This window comes from Panthera pardus, unplaced genomic scaffold (genome assembly GCF_024362965.1).
Source record: "Panthera pardus isolate Hobbes unplaced genomic scaffold, ASM2436296v1 HiC_scaffold_3, whole genome shotgun sequence".
Taxonomy (NCBI): Eukaryota; Metazoa; Chordata; class Mammalia; order Carnivora; family Felidae; genus Panthera; species Panthera pardus.
Window position 1 is genome coordinate 55,327,099 of NW_026526876.1, and position 18,056 is coordinate 55,345,154.

The window sequence follows — 18,056 nt, forward strand, 5'->3', positions numbered from 1 at the left end:
TCTCTCTCTGCCCCTCCCCCGTTCATGCTCTGTCTCTCTCTGTCTCAAAAATAAACGTAAAAAAAATTTTTTTTTAAATAAATAAATAAATAAATAAACATTAAAAAGACTGAAAAAAAAAAACAAACAAACAAACCCAGAATTTCATTCAAATAGCTATGGATTCAAATCTCAGTTCTGATATACTTGTTTTGTGACTTTGGAATGGGGTTAATGGCCATCTCCCAGAGTTACAGAGGGGATTAAATGCCACAAACTAAAGCATCTAGTAAATTTTTAATTCTCAATGAAGGGTAATTATTATAGTCATTACCATCATTCTCCCAGCTTTGAATCCTTTGTCCCTAGAAGCATGTACCTTCCACCCCTTTTCATTTGTTCACGTTTTCACTCAGTCACAGTATTGTGCATCTGCTTCATGCTTCCGTGTTAAGGGGGGTGGTGATTTGAAGTTAAGACCTAAATAGTTCATAGTCAGTGGGGAAAGGGAGAGACAAACAGATGAGCTGATGGTTATAAAACAGTGCAGTCAGTAGACTAAGATAGTGAATATTTTTGGGAGTGGTTAGGGAAGGCTTCCTGAAGGAGGTGCTATCCAAGAAGAGGGTATGTTTGAGGGCCAGAGGTGGTGAGAGAACAGCACGTGCAGGAACTACAAGCAATTCCCTGTGATTGAAGCATCAACTGGCCTCTAGGGGGTGGAAGACTGGTGGGGAGGAGTCTGTGGGTCAGGCTAAAGAACTTGAACTTTACCCTACAGGACAAATGGTAGAGTTTCTGAAGGATTTTAGCAGAAGTCACATTTACTAAAGTTAGATTTACATTTCCCACAGCTCACTGGGATGGGGTTGGGTAAAGAAATGGATTTGAGGGGCTGAGATTGGAGGCTGGATGAACAGCAGTTGCAATCCTTCGGACACAGATGATTTTTGTTTTTTTTCAAATATCATATATAAATATTTATTTTTTTAACTTTATTTTTTATTTTTTAAAATTTACATCCAAATTAGTTAGCATATAGTGAAGCAATGATTTCAGGAGTAGATTCCTTAGTGCCCCTTACCCATTTAGCCCATCCCCCCTCCCATAACCCCTCCAGTAACCCTCTGTTTGTTCTCCATATTTAAGTCTCTTAGGTTTTGTCCCCCTCCCTGTTTTTATATTATTTTTGTTTCCCTTCCCTTAGGTTCATCTGTTTTGTCCCTTAAAGTCCTCATATGAGTGAAGTCATAAGATCTTTGTCTTTCTCTGACTGATTAATTTCACTTAGCATAATACCCTCCAGTTCCATCCACGTAGTTGCAAATGGCAAGATTTCATCCTTTTTGATTGCCGAGTAATACTCCATCGTATATGTATACCACATCTTCTTTATCCAGTCATCCATCGATGGACATTTGGGCTCTTTCCACACTTTGGCTATTGTTGATGGTGCTGCTATAAACATGGGGGTGCATGTGTCCCTTCAAAACAGCACACCTGTATCCTGTGGATAAATGCCTAGTAGTGCAATTGCTGGGTCGTGGGGTAGATCTATTTTTAGTTTCTTGAGGAACCTTCATACTGTTTTCCAGAGTGGCTGCACCAGCTTGCATTCCCACCAACAACGCAAAAGAGATCCTCTTTCTCCACATCCTCGTCAACATTTGTTGTTGCCTGAGTTGTTAAAGTTAGCCATTCTGACAGGTGTGAGGTGGTATCTCATTGTGGTTTCGATTTGTATTTCCCTGAGGATGAGTGATGTTGAGCATGTTTTCATGTGTCGGTTGGCCATCTGGATGTCTTCTTTGGAGAAGTGTCTATTCATGTCTTTTGCCCATTTCTTCACTGGATTATTTGGGTTTTTTTTGGGTGTTGAGTTTGATAACTTCTTTGTATATTTTGGATACTAACCCTTTATCTGATATGTCATTTGCAAATATCTTCTCCCATTCTGTCGGTTGCCTTTTAGTTTTGCTGATTGTTTGCTGTGCAGAAGCTTTTCATTTTGATGAGGTCCCAGTAGTTCATTTTTACTTTCGTTTCCCTTGCCTCTGGAGATGTGTTGAGTAAGAAGTTGCTGCAGCCAAGATCAAAGAGGTTTTTGCCTGCTTTCTCCTTGAGGATTTTGATGGCTTTCTGTCTTACATTTAGGTCTTCCATCCATTTTGAGTTTATTTTTGTATATGGTGTAAGAAAGTGGTCCAGGTTCATTTTTCTGCATGTCGCTGTCCAGTTTTCCCAGCACCACTTGCTGAAGAGACTGTCTTTATTCCATTGGATATTCTTTCCTGCTTTGTCAAAGATTAGTTGGCCATACGTTTGTGGGTCCATTTCTGGGTTCTCTATTCTATTCCATTGATCTGAGTGTCTGTTCTTGTGCCAGTACACAGATGATAAATATTTAGGAGATACGGCTGTATTGGTGGGGTGGGGATGGGGTGAAGGAGAGGGAGAATAACAGCAGTTGCCCAATAAATATTTGTTGAAAAGATGGTTTTATGGTAGTGGTGCTATTATCTGAGAAAGAATGGGAGGGACAGTTTTGGGGGTAGAGGGTGAATCATTTTTGATGGTTTTTGAAACAGTTCAGAGATGTCTATCGAACAGCTGCCTGAAGACGTCCCTTAGGCAGGTGGAAGTAGGAGAGAAGGACTGAAGTTTATCAAATGACAGTCGCAAGTGAGGAGTGAGTGGGTGAGATTCTGTGAGGGTGGGTAGCCTGATAGGTAACCAGCCAGTATCTCCCCCAAGCCCACAGCGCCAGGCGTGGTGTGAGCAAGGTTGCCAGCGGTGGGTTCATGGCGGCAGGGGGCGCACTCGGATTCAAGGACATGAAAGGGGAGGCTGTTGAGGCTCCCAGAGCCCTGGAATAAGCCGGCTCCCAAAGCGAGCCGAGGGAGACCAAGCTGAATCTGGGGGAGCCCGAGGGTCCTCAGAGATCGGGCTGGCAACTCCGATCCGGAAAACTCATCTGGGCTACTGAACCTCCCCAGTGCCGGGGCTCCATCCCCCTGCCCTAGCAGTCCTGGGGACAGGTCCAGCTCTCATCAGACTGAAAGCCCAGAGTCCTCCCCACTCCACGCGCTTTCCCCGAGGCGCTGCCCGCCGCGTCACCAGAGAGGGCCCTTAAAGGAGACGTCCGGGAATGGGGCGTAAGGGGGTGGTGGCGGCGCAGGACAATGGGGATGGGATGGGCAACTCTGGGTAGGGGTCCCCAAGGGGACCAAGGACAGCAGGAACGGGTGGGCGAGGGATCAGTGGATGGGAGAAAACCGTCCTAGGGTATAGACAAGCCCCAAACTCCCACCTAGGGATCCCCCAAGAGCATATTCTAGGGATCGGGCAGATGGCACCCAGAAGGGTCGATGAATCAGGAGAGCAGGGAAGAGGCATAGCACGCCTGCACAGGAGTCCGGGGATCCGGGATGTGCAGACAGCGCCTGGATGGAGAACACTGGGGACAGGAGAGCGAGAAATCAGAACACAAAGCCCGAGGCAGCCGGGGATGGCAGCGTTGCGTGGGAGAGGCAATGGAGACGGCAGGAGCGAACGACCCACACGGAGCCAGGGCATCGGGACGTGGCGCCCAGGACAGAGGGGAAGCTGGGGACTATGTAGCGGGCTGGAGTAGAACGGAGTGTAAGAGCCCAGCTGGGTGTGCGAGGGAGGCAGGCATGCAGTCCACCAGAACATCCACAGAGGGGACCGAACCCAGGGTCAGAGCTTCGGAGTAAGGCTCTAGAGAGACGCTGGGGCAATGCCCCGGGGAATTCCCAGCCCGGCTGTTACTCCAGTTTAAGGCAGCAGTAGCGGTAGAGGCAACCCACCGCTGCCCCCGGCAACCCCCCCCCACCCCCCCAGCTCTCTTGTTTGTCTCTCAAGTCCGGCCGGAACCGGCTTCTGCTCGCCGCCGGGCGGGCGGGTAGCTGCTGATTGGCCAATGCCTGTTTCCAGCCCCCACTCAGCCAATCAGCGTGCGACAGTGTTTTCGTCTTGGGGTCGAAATAAAAGCTCTGGAATAAAAGGAGGCAGAAAAGGCGCCGGCCGGGCCCGATACACGCCAGTAGAAGCCGGGTGAGCTGGATCTTGGGGATCTGGGAGAAGGTGCTAGGGGGACAGAAAGCGCACGAATAGGGGCATAGGGAGAAGATGTATAACTATGAGAGGAAACAGATTGGATGAAGGTCTGCCAGGGAAGAGATGACGAATGGAGGAGGCAGCTCGGAGATGGAGGGACGGGGGGTCCGCTTCCATGGGAACAGACTAAATGGCGCGGAAGCAGCCGGAATGGGGGTCGTGCAGGTGGCTCGCGCCGCCGGTTTGAACCGGCTTCGCCTCTCCCATGCGGGGTTCGCGTGGCCGCAGCGCCTAGCGACCTAGACAGCGGCCAATGGCGCAGCAGTTCCTAGCCGTCCAGCCTATGAGCGGGCCGGGGGCGGGCCGTTCCGGATTCCCTGCGCTGATCTTGTGGTTGAAGGAACCAGCTCTGGGGAAGGGTCTCGAGTGCGGGCGGGAGGGCGCCTGTCAGGGTCCCAGGGAGTGGCAGTCCTCAGGTATGGCCCTGCCCAGGTATCCGGACCCGAAGGTGCCTCCCCTGACAGTCCCCAAGCTATGTCAGTCCTGCGGAGAGCCAGGATTAATTCCACGTCCCTGAGCATGCGTTAGTCCCTCCTGTTTTCATGCTTCAGGTTTCCTCGGGATGAGCCAAGGGAGAGGTCTCCCTGCCTGGCCGGGGCCGCTGTCCCGTAGCTGAGGGCAGACGTACGAGCCAGCCGCGGACAGGTTGGCCTGGGACCCAGGCAGGGCTGGGGCTTCCTTCGCTGTGCGCACCCACGGTCCGGGCCGCGGAGGGGTGACAAGCTGCGCGCGCTGCGGCAGCGCCCCGGGTTGGCCACACAGGCTGGGCAGGGCCGGGCGCTGACGCTGACGCTGACTGGGGTCTGTGTGCAGGTGGCTGCAGAGCCGGAGCAGGGCCGCCGCGCCGCGCCATGGCGCCCACCCTGGCCACTGCCCATCGGCGCCGCTGGTGGATGGCCTGCACAGCCGTGTTGGAAAACCTCCTCTTCTCGGCAGTCCTCCTGGGCTGGGGCTCGCTGCTCATCATGCTCAAGTCGGAGGGCTTCTACTCATACCTGTGTACTGAGCCAGGTGAGACGGGCGTCTCGGGCTCGGGGTGGTTCCCGGAGTGGGAGCTTTGGGAGAGGGCGAGATGGCAGTGAGGACCCGGCCCGCAATACCGCCTCGCTGCGCAGCGCCTCCCATTTAGCAGAAGCCCCATTTGATCGTCCGCCAGCTCAGCTGGGTACATATCATTGTCCCTGTTTTGTGGGTGAAGAAACTGAGGCTCAGACAGATCTGCTGACTTGTCCAAGGCCACACAGTTGAGGACTCTGGTAGTTCCAGAACCTCCAGGTCCGGGATGTTCTTTCTGCCACCTAGGAACCTTGCTGGATTTCTCTCCTCCTCGTGTCTGGCGTATCACTTGACTTGAACTAAATATGTTGCTCTCTGACTGTGAGAAAGAGGAACTCCTGACTCAATGGTTGGGGTGCAGCAAGAGAGAGAGGAAGTGGCTTGGCCTCCACCCCATCGAAGTTTCATCTAGAATCTAGATGTTTTTTAGGCCATTATGGAGTCTCTTAAGGGCATGTCAGCTACAATTTCTTGTCTGTTTTTGCTGCTTTATGATTTTCCAAAGGACATTTCTCCCACAGGCCATGAGAATGTCTCTGTGGCCTTCTATCTGCCTATCATGGTAGGGGAAGGCAAGGGGAGTATTTAAGGATATAACACTAGTTCTGTCCTCTCCCTTTGCTGCATCATTGGTGTTGCTGACGCAGGTTGAGGATGCTTGTCTACAAGGAGTGTAACCCCCACTCCTACCCTCACATGCCCCCTTACCCCGTTTAAGGATCCTAATTGCTATAGGCCAGTAGATTAAACCAAGAAGTGGGACCCAAGTCCCCACCTCTACCCTGGATCCCCTTTCTTAGGTAACCTTGATAGGAAATGTTTCCCTCTGCCCTCCTGTTGTCCCCAACAGGGGCTATCTAATAGTTGAACTCCGGAATATCTCTTCCCAGGTCCTTTGTCAGCCAACCCCTGTGCGAGTCCCCTTAGAGGGAGATAGCTTAAGTCTGTCCCTCTGAATCACACCGCTGGCATGCCTTTTCTTCCTAGAGTTCTAAATTGGGGGGGAGAGAAAACTTTGGACCAGCTCACGCTGCCTGGAACCCCATGTAGAATCCTCCTTGTTTCCCTCTCCTGACAGTCCCAGGAGATCCCCAAGTGTTTCAGTCTCTAGGCAAGCTTTGCGGGACAAGTTTAGAGCAGGAGAAATGGAGGAGATGTAGAGGCCACCTGGGAGAGAGGACAGAGAGTATGTCATTTATAACCTTTAGCCTTTAGCTACTCAGAAATATTTCCAATAGCCTAAAGGTTCTTGGCAGAACTTTCCCCACATCAGCAAGAAATCTTGGGAGATGGGAGAGTCATTCAGACCTTGTTCCTTGAACGAGCTTTCTGCTTTGCCCAAGAGATGTTAGCAGATTAAGGACTATCTGGAAGGAGCAGGTTGGAGTGTTTGGCTCCTCCCCCGCCCTCCTGCTTTAGATCATGACCCTTCCTGCTTGCCTCTTTGATGGATTCTTTCAAGGTACGGCGAGGGTTTTAAGAACAGCAAAAAACATCATCATCCCCAGATGAAGCTTTTAGCGTCTCGTCCAGACTGAGGGACTGTTGTGGTCGATTTTTTTTTTGTTTTTTTTGGACCTCTTGTGGAAGGTCCGATTCTAGGGTTTTATCCCCCAGATTGTCCACTGCTTAATTATTTTATGGTATTGGCAGCATCGAGGCTGGTCATTTCATTCCTGCCTCGACCTTGGCTTCTTCCTTCGTTAAAATGGGAGGAGTCCTGGAGATTGTGCCGACACAGTGCTGAGTTGGTGTTTAAGCCCTAGAGAGGCTTGACCCGTCCCTTCTATAAAGCAAAGTGAAGGTGAAGGGTCAGGTTGTAGGTTGAACATCAACTTCTTATCCCGTGCCTTTGCTCCTGCCTTTGATTTTGTTTTTTCTGCCTACCTGGCAAACCTGCTGACCCAGCATCCTTGACGGACAGGCCTGCCGGTTCCACTTAGCTTATCTCTGGCCTTGCTGCTCCTTGCTTCTTGGAGTCCAAGTAGCCTGTTGCCTTTAGGGGCCAGGAGTCTCCTCCATGCCTAACTGGGAGTGTCTGGAGGATTTAGGGTCAAGGTTTCTGCTTAGGCCTAATATTTTCAAACTTGGTAGGTGGCTGAACTACAGAGAAGCCTTTGGGCCATTTATTGAATTAGACTGTGAAAAACATACTGGTCTACATCTGATTGAGATGCAAATTTGTCAGCTTTTGGTTGCTTTTAGGACCTTTGATTTGGTTTGTTCTCTAAAGAAAATTTGCCTGAACCTGTTGAAAGGTTCTTGGGACTCCAGCCAGAATCTCACCACAGACACGGTGTTGGGTTCCAGCATAATGAGGTGGGAGAAGGAAAGAAAATGAGCGTTTCTCTGTTGCCTCTCAGCTCTTTTTGCCTTGCCCACCAGACAGGATTGATAAGGACTGGGGGTGGGCCTTTGGGCTTTGCCTCCTGGTGTGGATAGGAAGCTGACTGGCTTCCCAGCCCAGGAAGAACAGGGCTTTTCCAGAACCGTATCCTTCTGGCCTCCGGATGGCTGTAGTACCTACCCACTCTTGACCTCTTTCTTCGTTCTCTCTGTCATCTGATGGCCCTCTTGGACAGGGTCAGATCAGGGGGCTGTTAATCTCCTCTTCATCTAACCTCCACGCTCAGTAAACATTTAATTGAGGTGCTGTGCTGGGGGTGTAGAGCAGTCCCGAGGGAGTCTGTAGTCTGCCAGCATTAAACACACAGACCATATAATTCCAAGAGGGGGTCAGAACTCCAGTGGAGAGCAAGGTGCCAGGAAGGAGAGCCACAGAGGGCACCTGGTTCAACTTGGGTGTCAGGGCCTCTCTGATGTTTAGAGGGCCAAGAGAGGTGAGTTGGGAGAGGAGGGGGCAAGGAGAGTGGGAAGGAGCCAAGGCCCATTGGGCCTAGGAGGCCACTTGGGGAAGTTGGATTTTATTTAATTAATTAATTATTAAAAAAAAATTTTTTTTAATGTTTTTATATTTTATTTTTGAGACAGAGACAGAGCATGAGCAGGGGAGGGACAGAGAGAGAGGGGGAGACACAGAATCCTAAGCAGGCTCCAGGCTCTGAGCTGTCAGCACAGAGCCTGATGTGGAGCTCAAACCCATGAACCGTGAGATTCTGACCTGAGCCGAAGTCGGACGCTCAACCGACTGAGCCACCCAGGCGCCCCGGGAAGTTGGATTTTATTCTCAAGGCAGGAAGAAGGGACAGAGGCAGAAGAGGGTGACCATCACGTTCACCTATTAGATTCTTAAAAATTGTTGAGGTCTTGCCACATTCTGGGCGTGGGGTGGGGGGGGAGGGGGCGGTGGAGCCACGGCCTCTGCCTGAGGAAGTCTCAGTGCAGCTCCTCCGTGGATACTGAGGCAGATCCCAGTTCTGTGCTCTTGACCACTGCAGTCTCTCTGCCTGTGGTGGCAGGGGAGCTGAACCCCTCACGAAACAAAGCTGGGCCCTGAAGGGGCAGAGGTGCTGCTGTCACAGCAGGGAAGCAGAGCCAGGACTGGTCCCCTGCAGGTGGGCTGAAGCTGTAGATGTGGACAAGAGACATTCCCTGTTGCTTAGAGACCCTCTTTTAATGGTCTCTGCCTCACTCAAAGGCTGCTGGCCTTTGATAGCTTTTGAAAACCCACCCTTTTACTTGTATTGCTGTGAATGTGACTGTTTCCATCCCTCCCACCCCCCACCCAGTGTATTTTGGATTAAAAAAAAAAAAAAAGTATTCTGTAGCAACGGGTAAAGTCTAAAGGCTGGTGCCCTCGGCCTCAGGATGCATCACAGAAAGGAGCTGGCACCCTCAGCGTCCCTTCCTACCACCCCTGCCTTCCTCCTGTCCATTTCGTGACCCAGTTTCCCTCCCCCACATCCGCTGGCCCCACCTGCCGTCGTGGTGTTGCATTAAGGTTCTGTTCAGCTTGGGTTGTCTTTCAGGGAGGATCTTGGGGACGGTCCCATTCACACTAGGTGTCATTAAGAGCCACCTGGTGCTGTCCCCGACACTGTGACAGCCTTGGGCTGTCTCCATTCCCTCAGCATATTTTCTCTGAAATGCCTCTAACTCAGGTGGTACAGCATCAGCACAGCCTGAAGGTTAAAAGCAGGAACTTTGGGGTCTGGCAGCCTGGATTCAAGTTCAGCTTCCCCATAATGTACTGTCTGGGAGATCTTGGGCAAGCAACTTGCTGGTGTCCTCGTGTGGCGGGCGTCTGGGTGGGGGTGAGAGGGCACTGAGTGAAACAGAACGAATACCACTGAATACAGCAGCCAGCATACACAGGCAGTCCGGGACCGCAGCAAGGGGCTAGGCCCTGGCCTCCCCACGATGGCCCTCTGACTGTCTGTGTCCTGCCTTTTGTTTGCTCTGTGTCTGAGACTGACCTCTCACCTACATCCCCCTGTTGGACTGAGATGCTGCTTCCTGTTGCCGGATAGACTAAGGATTTGGGAGACAGACAGGAGATCCTGGGGCAGGGACCATCAGCAGGGAGGTCCAGGGGCCTGCATCCTGGGTGGAGGGCCCAGTGAACAGCCAGTCAGAGAAGGGGGCTGCTCAGAAATTTGGAGGGGTCTCCAGCCCCGTGTCCCTCGCTCCCTTAAGCATCATGCAGCCAGCTGTTCTATTCCTCATTCCCTTTGTTTCTCTGGGGCAGGGGGAGCTCCCTCTTTGACCCAGAGATGTCAGGGGAACCTGAGTGGGGTCATAGCACCCCCTTTTGTCCCCTACTTTCACTGTGCAGATTGTGTGCGAGTCTTCTGGGAGGAGGGCTGAACAGTGCAGGCATTGTTCTCTCTTCCCTGCCCCTAAGCAGCCTCGAAGCTATTTTCTCAGCACACTCGGGCCACACCAATTCCTTGCCTGTCCTCTTGATTCACCTTTCCCGGCTGGGCTGGGCCAGGCCATCCTGGCCGCCCACTGCAGAGACAGACATCTGTTTGATAAACAGGTGCAAGTGAGGTGCAGAGCAGGCCGGTTTGGAGTGAGGCCTGAGCTCTAGGCTGGGAGCAGAGGGGCACCCCAGGGCTTGACACTTCCTCTGTGCTTATCTGTTTGTGTCTTTCCTGGCCCACGGTGGCCCAGGTGAGAGCAGAGGGAGAGGAACAGCTTGGGTGTGGCTGTGTTTGGGCATCTCCTGGATCTGTGACTATTCACGTGGACTGTTTACTGCCAACAAAGCTTGTGGGCTCACCGAAGATTTAGCCCCCTCTAGGAGCAAGGGACACTTTTAAATTGCTTCATGAGCAGACGAAGAGAGGCCACTGGGACCCCCCACCCCAGGCTGATCTGTTGCTGGACATCCCTGCCTAGAGGCAGGAGGGCAGAGGGCCAGGCAGCCCTGTTGGCAGGGAATTTTTTAAGGAGAGAAAGCCGGTGGCCCAAGGTGTGTAAGGTCCCTGCTCCTGTGTGCAGTGACTGTAAGATGAAAGACGGGGGACAGATATCCTTCCCCCTGGTGTTGCCTTTCTCCTTATGAGCTTCTCTGTCTAGCCATCTCTAAATAATTCGAGATGTTTCCGTGCACATCCCCACTTATGGCAAATCAGGGAGACTGCTTTGGGTACATTGCCTTGGGATTGATCTTCTCTCTGTTGGTGAGTATCATCATGGATTTAGGAGTCCAGCTCTGGGGAAACTGAGGGTGGACACCCTGGGGCCTCTACCCAGAGATGGTGCTGCCTGGCTCCATCAGTTCCCGGTCCAGCTCTGGCTCCCTGCCGGTAGCAGCAGATCCTGCCGTGCTCCCGAGTCCTGAGTTATTTTGTGTCATTTATTTATTTATTTATTTATTTATTTATTTATTTTTAATGTTTATTTATTTGTAAGAGAGAGAGCGCGCGCGCACATGTGTGAGCAGGGGAGGGTCAGAGAGAGACGGGACAGAGGATCTGAAGAGGGCTCTGCCAGCAGCGAGCCCGATGTGGAGTTTGAACTCACTAACCGAACCGTGCGGTCACGACCTGAGCCGAAGTCGGACGCTCAGCCGACTGAGCCATCCAGGCCGTTTTGTGTCCTTCAGTGCCGTCATGGGCTCCAGACCCTGCATGGCCGCAATCAGGGTTCGCCAGCCAATGATCCTGGGCCCTGAGGGGCCTTCTGCACCCATCCAGCCTGTCACACGTGTGCTGCTTTGCCCCTATCTGCACACCAACGTGGGGATGGCCGTTGCTGTGTGGGGACCCCCGTCCTCCCGCTTCCTGTTGCTGCTGGCTGAGCTGTCACCAGAAACCAGTGCCAGCCTGTGAGGCAGCCCCGGCTCTGCAGAGGCTATCCCACAGTGGATGAGCGGCTCGGGCCCGCTGGCTAAGGCAGGGTGTGTGGTGGTTCTGACCCGGATGCTGATGGACTCAGATGATCCTGTTTGTCCTGTGTTTGGGCTGTCAACGTGGTGGGGCCTCTTTTGGAAAACTGGAAGTGGCAGAGATTGGGGGTGGGGGGAGAATCTGGCGTGCTGGGTCTTGTTTCTGTGGCTTTAGGAGGTTAGCAATGTGCCTGTCATCTCCGTACGTCCCCTCTATTTTCATGGTTCCGTATGTCCTAGTTCCTTTCTTCTCTCTGGGGCCTTTTGGCTGTTGTGATCTGATTCCGTTGTTTTCATTCATTCAGTAAATAGCTACCGTACACCAGGATCTGGGTGAGGTGCTGGGGACACGGCCCCCAGCCTAACAGGCGACTAGATGCACATTCATGCTACGCGCACACAGTTATGGGACCCTGCACCCAGTTACTTTGTCTGGCTCTGCCGCCACCCAGGTGCACCCTCCCAGGACTCCCATGATAGTAATAATAATAACTCATAACTATTGTTCATTGAGTACTTTCTACGGCCATGTGAGCCCCAGAGCGTTATCTGGATTTTCTCATTTATCTCCCGGGCAGACTCTAGGGGGTAGATACTGCTATTACGTTATGCCATTTTACACATAAAGAAACTGAGATAGAGTGAGATTAAGTCACTTTTCTGAGGTTATACAAGTAGGAAGTAGAGACACAAAATTGGAACCCAGAGGCCAGGTTGTAGCACCTCACCCTCAACCAGTGTGCCCCCAGCAGGGCTTGTTGGTTAGGAGGTTGGCATATAGCATGATTCACCTTAAGTGCATCCTTTTCCGTGACCCTGGGGCAGCCCTGAGAGGCCTGGGCAGGCCTTTGCAGCCCTCAGCTTTATAGCCCTGGCGCCAGAGGGCCGCAATCCGGAGTCAGGCAGTTATCTGGAGAGAGGTGTTTCCTTGACTCTCCCGGTGTGACCTCGCATCTAATCAGAGGCTGCTCCTCGTGGGATTAGTCAGCATCTCTTAACTAGCAGTCAGGGAGGGAGGGCTTCTGTGCCGCCTTCCGGCCTGCACTCCACCCTCCAGCCCTCAGCTGCTCCATTGCTTCTTCCTCCCTAGTTTTTGTTGTCTTGGTGCTGGGTGGATTTTGGAGAGGCGGTTAAGGGCTGAGATTGCAGCTCAAGATTGTGGCCACAGGGGACAGCAACACTTGACCCCAGCAAGAAAAATAAGAAAGGTGAACCTCAACGAGTGAAAGCAAGTAACTTGGGACTGTTTTAAAAAAATCTTTCCTGGGGTGCCTGGGTGGCTCAGTCAGTTGAGCGACCGACTTCGGCTCAGGTCATGATCTCACGGTTTGTGAGTTTGAGTCCCGCGTTGGGCTCTGTGCTGACAGCTCAGAGCCTGGAGCCTGCTTCTGATTCTGTGTCTCCCTCTCTCTCTGTCCCTCCCCTGCTCATGCTCTGTCTCTGTCTCAGAAATAAATAAATATATAAAAAAAAAAATTAAAAAAAAAATCTTTCCTGGGGTGCCTGGGTGGCTCAGTCAGTTAAGCGTTCGACTTCGGCTCAGGTCATCATCTCACGGTTTGGGGGTTTGAGCCCCGCATCAGGCTCTGTGCCGACAGCTCAGAGCATGGAGCCTGCTTTAGATTCTGTGTCTCCCTCTCTCTCTGACCCTCCTCCGCTCACTCTCTGTCTTTCTCTGTCTCTCAAAAATGAATAAACATTAACACATATGTTTTTTTTAATTGAAAAAATAAAAAAAACCTTTCCCAGGGATTCTGTGACACAGTATGTGTGGTGGTCGATGCTGTGAAAATACCCGGGGGAGGTAGCAGGTGTAGGTATGAGAAGTCTCCTGTACTTAGCAGTAAAGGAGACCCGCTCACTCTTCCCTTTGGTTGACCGAGGAGAACCGGAGTGTTGCGGTGAGACCAGCAGCCTGTGCTTGCCAAGTGATCTAGGATCGACCGCCTACATACTGGCTGCTGTCCGTTTCCAGGGACAGAGCTGCTGAGGAGGTTTTAGCCCACCTGCGGCCCCACAGCCTACACTGGGTCCTGAGGCCTATTCTTCCAGAGCATAGGTTACTCTAGAATGGGACTCCCAAGCTGGGGCTTGTGTGTTTCAAGGGACACATAAAACTCCTCAAACTGTGGACAAGACTTCACATGCATTTTCTGAGGAGCAGGAGTAGAGCCTCCTCCGTTGGATTCTCCAAAGGGTTTGTGCCCTCCACAAAAGACCAGGGCCTCCACCTTATCGCTCCAGGGGGCTTGGGCCAGCTGGACAGCCACACCTGCTGTGGGGGAGCCAGAGCCAGCCCTGACATTTCCAGTGGGGTCTGAATGTGCGTTTGCCCTCTGATCTTTGGGAATCCTGGCCTCAACCCTGTGGTCAAGTTTCCCTCCTTCTGCACACACAGAGAATGTCACCAACGGCACAGTGGGGGACACGGAAGAGCTGGAGCACGAGGAGGTCAGCTGGATGAATGGCTGGCTCAGCTGCAAGGCCCAGGATGAGATGCTAAATTTAGCCTTCACCGTAGGCTCCTTCCTGCTCAGCGCCATCACCCTACCTCTAGGCATCGTCATGGACAAGTATGGCCCGAGGAAGCTCAGGCTGCTGGGCAGGTCAGTGCAGGAGTTGGGGGTGGGCAGGTGGGACTCCTGGGGCTGAGGTCCCCACTGTAGGGAATCCTTGTACCTGCTATCAGATGCACGGTGGACCTCCCTAAATGCCCACCCGGAGTGGGCTTCCTACTCATTCCACCACCAAATCAGTAGGTCCTGTGATCCTTGAGACATGCCAGTACTGCATAAAAAAGGATCAGGGCCCCAGGCCCGCCTGGGAGGGTTTGGAGTTGCTTATCATTAAGAACACTGGTTTCTACCATCTTTTTGACCTCTCCCATCAGAAAAAAAGATTTTGAACGTGTACGTCCAATATAAGCATGGAATTATCAATTATATACACATATGCCATTTTTAATGTTTTATGTGCTTTATGATGCATGTACAAAAAGTGTCAATTAAAGTGGCTAAGATTAAAAATAATAAAATAGTTTCTTTTTTTAAAAATTGCAAAAAAAAAAAAAATCACTGAATTCCAGTCCTGAAACCAGTATTGCACTGTATGTTAGCTAGCTAAAATTGAAATTTAAAAAAATTTTGAAAAAAGAAAAAAAAAGCGATAAAGCAGAAGTCCTCCTGTTTCCATCACCCCCCGGCACCACAGTGGTTCATCTTGTGCACTTCCTGATATGGTCCGTAAAGCTCCAGTCTGCCAGACTCAGGGTCAGTCCACCAAGAAGCTAGCCCTCTCAGGCCAGCATCCTCCCCAGACCAGGACCACTGGGAACGATCACATGCAGGGCAGTGGTTTGCAACGGGTGAGGCCTGTGACCGTGAAGGGCATGGGTAGGGGATCAGTTTCACTCATTCTTTGGAGCTTGAGAGGCCTCTGTCCCCAGGATGGAGCCAGGCAGCCAGGACTCAGAAACTGCCATTATCTCCCTCATGCTCAGTGCGGTTCTGTTCCTCCCCTGGCGCAACGGGCAGAGGAACCTGGAGAATGGATTGTGCTCTCTCTCACTTCAGAGCTTTGGCCTCTCCAGTCTGAGGATGGGAGGGGAAGGCACAGGGGACAGTGGTATTTACCAGATCTGCCTTCGGGCCTTGAATTGCAGTTTAAGATACCTCCTAGCTATGAGACTTTTGAGAATGTAGTTTGTTTATTTCTTTCTTTTTGTTTAGTTTTCTTCATGAGTAAAACGGAGCCAATTATACTCCTTAGAAATGTTAAATTAAATGAGAGAATGTATATGCATTTTCTGAAAACATCTGACCTATAGTAAATACTTCCAAATAACACTATTTACAACAATAATAAATAACGTACTATTTCTGCTTGGTTTTAGTGCCTGCTTTGCTGTCTCCTGCTTGCTGATTGCATATGGAGCAAGTAACCCAAACTGTGAGTATGCTTTTCCTCTACTCTTTGGTCAGGGACTGGGGAGAGAGTGCCCAGAGGTGCTCACAGGTCCATCTGCTCTAGGAAGCCATGCCAGGCCTTACTGCTCAAATTAGAGGGGATGCCTGTTAGGCCTTCACGCAGTTACTTATCTCAAACGGGTGGCTGGGTAAGACAGCAGTCCCCCAGACAGACGTCTGAGAGAAGCTCCTGGGGTGTACCGTGCTCCCATCTCATCACAAGTCAAGCCAGTCCCTGATGGCCTCATTGATGCCAACCCCAGACAAGTTCTAAGAACCAGGCTAGCTGAGGGGTGTGTCCAGAAGTTGGGAGCTGAGTCCCCTGAGGCAGCCTAGGCCAGCACTGTGAAGTTGGCTTAAAAGCTGGGGCATCTAGGGGGCGCCTGGGTGGCTCAGTCGGTTAAGCGTCCGACTTTGGCTCAAGTCACCATCTCATGGTTCGTGGGTTCGAGCCCTGCTTCAGGCTGGGTGCTGACAGCTCAGATCCTGGAGCCTGCTTTGGATTCTGTGTCTCCCTCTCTCTCTGCCCCTCCCCTGCTTGCACTCTGCCTGTCTCTCTCTCAATTAAAAAAAAAAATTAAAAAAAAAAAAAAAAGAAGCTGGGACACCTGACTGGCTCAGTGAGAAGAACGTGCAACTCTTGATCTCAGGTAGTGAGTTCAAGCCTCATGTTGGGCATAGAGCCTACATTTTTAAAAAATGGCTTAGAATCCAACTGGTCCCCAACCCTGTTTAGGTGGAGCTGTTGCTTCAAAGACTTTCAGAACAAACACCAAAATAGAACTTGGGTTTCATCGGGGCGCCTGGGTGGCGCAGTCGGTTAAGCGTCCGACTTCAGCCAGGTCACGATCTCGCGGTCCGTGAGTTCGAGCCCCGCGTCGGGCTCTGGGCTGATGGCCCGGAGCCTGGAGCCTGTTTCCGATTCTGTGTCTCCCTCTCTCTCTGCCCCTCCCCAGTTCATGCTCTGTCTCTCTCTGTCCCAAAAATAAAATAAAAAACGTTGAAAAAAAAAAAATTAAAAAAAAAAAAAAAAAAAAAAGAACTTGGGTTTCATCAAAATCTTAGCTGGGCTCATCTACTGATTTTTGAAGACGCGTATTTTTGGTTTCGGTGAAGCAGCTTCTTTGGGCCTCTGGCTTGCTCTAAGGTTAATGGAGAAAGGAGGGGGTGGCGTCAGACCTTTAGCAGGAGTCCAAGTCCTGTAAAATCAAAGAGGAGGGTGGTGAGGAGGAAGAGGCTATTCCAGCTCCCCCTCCCCGGGTGTCTGGCGCTAGCCCCCGATGGCCCGTCGTCCATTCTGCTTGCTCTCTGCGAGGCAGTGGGCCAGGCCTCCCTGAAGCTCAGCCGTGGTTCCCGGCTGATGAGCCTTCTGTTTCCTTCCAGCTCTGTCTGTGCTCATCTTCATCGCCCTGTCTCTGAATGGCTTTGGTGGGATGTGCATGACTTTCACCTCGTTAACAGTAAGTATTGATTTTTTAAAGCTCTCCGTTTGGTCATCTCCTTGTGAATCTGAGGCAGCTTTTGTTGGCTTCAGTTGCCCTGCTTTCCGTTGGCCTACCTACGCCTGGACATCCCAAGCAGGAGAGGCTGCTGGTGATGAAGCGGCCTAGCAGCAAAGCCAGTCATGGCCTCCCGGGCTGGGAGGTTCCGGAGGCGGGCCCGAAGGCAGCAGAGCACGGCTCTCGGAGTGAGCCCATCCCCTGCCTTCTGATCTTGGCTTAGGTACCCAGGAAGCCACCTCACTAGCCACGTACCCAGAGAAGACAGGAGCAGGAGGGAAAAAAGCTGCTGCCCACTTTCTTTCCTCTCCTTTTCCATGGCAACTCTGGCTAATAGTGCACTCTAGAAACAATCCTCCCTTGGAATCTCCTCGCCCTTCACCATTGCCTTTGTCCAGAATGGAATGGAAAGCTCAGGGGAGTACCCGGCTGCGTCTCTTCTTGGTTTTCTACATGCCAGGGCACAGCGAGCCGACCTGAGGAGGGAGATGTTTTCTTGGGATGCTTGAGCACCTACCTTACCTACAGCAGTAGAACACCACAGAATGTGTTTCTTTTTGAGGTGAGAGTGGTTGCAGGAAGGTCCAGGTTGAAAGAAAGAGAGTCAAAGAAGGCCAAAAATGTCTTCCCCAGGAAGATGAAGGGAGCTTTCTGCAGGCTTGCCCTTCAGAGCTGGGTGATGGGAAAGAAGTGAGAATACTACGTTTCTCAGAGAGATTTCCACCCGACAGCAAAGTCTGGCTTGCCTTAGTTTCCCCTTGAAAAACTTATATGATGTAATATCTACTGTTGCCATTCGCAGGGCACTCTGGTTTCTGATTTCCCTTTCTACTAGTGAGTCGAGTCATGCTATTGAGGGGCCCTGAGACTGCTGGTCTTCTTGGAAGGAGCTTAAATAGGTAGCTGGCATCTCCATGACCCCTCTACCTGCAGGCTGTGAGCCCATGGCCAGGCCCAGCCCAGGGCCTATCCTGTTCACTTTGCCTTATTAACTTTGTCCTGGTGGGAAGGGGTAACCGTCTGGTGGAGGCACATGGAAATGGGGAGTTCAGAGAGATCTGTGTTGTGTGAGAAGGGCACAGCACAGGGCTGTGTATGTGGGATGCTCAGGGTGTGGGTGAC

The 18,056-nt window shown here is 51.6% G+C and overlaps 1 protein-coding gene across 4 annotated transcripts in view; it reads left to right on the top strand.

Moving 5' to 3' along the window:
- The first annotated feature begins 3,945 nt into the window (after window positions 1–3,945).
- Window positions 3,946–18,056, top strand: part of SLC43A2 (solute carrier family 43 member 2) — a 39,497-nt gene continuing 25,386 nt past the window's right edge. The window contains exons 1-5 of one of the 4 annotated variants that reach the window (XM_019429617.2): window positions 3,946–4,056; window positions 4,933–5,130; window positions 13,869–14,076; window positions 15,363–15,418; window positions 16,819–16,895. In XM_019429617.2, the coding sequence (XP_019285162.1) occupies window positions 4,971–5,130; window positions 13,869–14,076; window positions 15,363–15,418; window positions 16,819–16,895 (501 nt within the window). In that variant the 5' untranslated portion in view covers window positions 3,946–4,056; window positions 4,933–4,970. Of the gene's footprint in view, window positions 4,057–4,433; window positions 4,536–4,561; window positions 4,765–4,932; window positions 5,131–13,868; window positions 14,077–15,362; window positions 15,419–16,818; window positions 16,896–18,056 lie in introns of those variants that run through there. The other 3 variants (XM_019429614.2, XM_019429615.2, XM_019429618.2) reach the window with 3 other exon arrangements.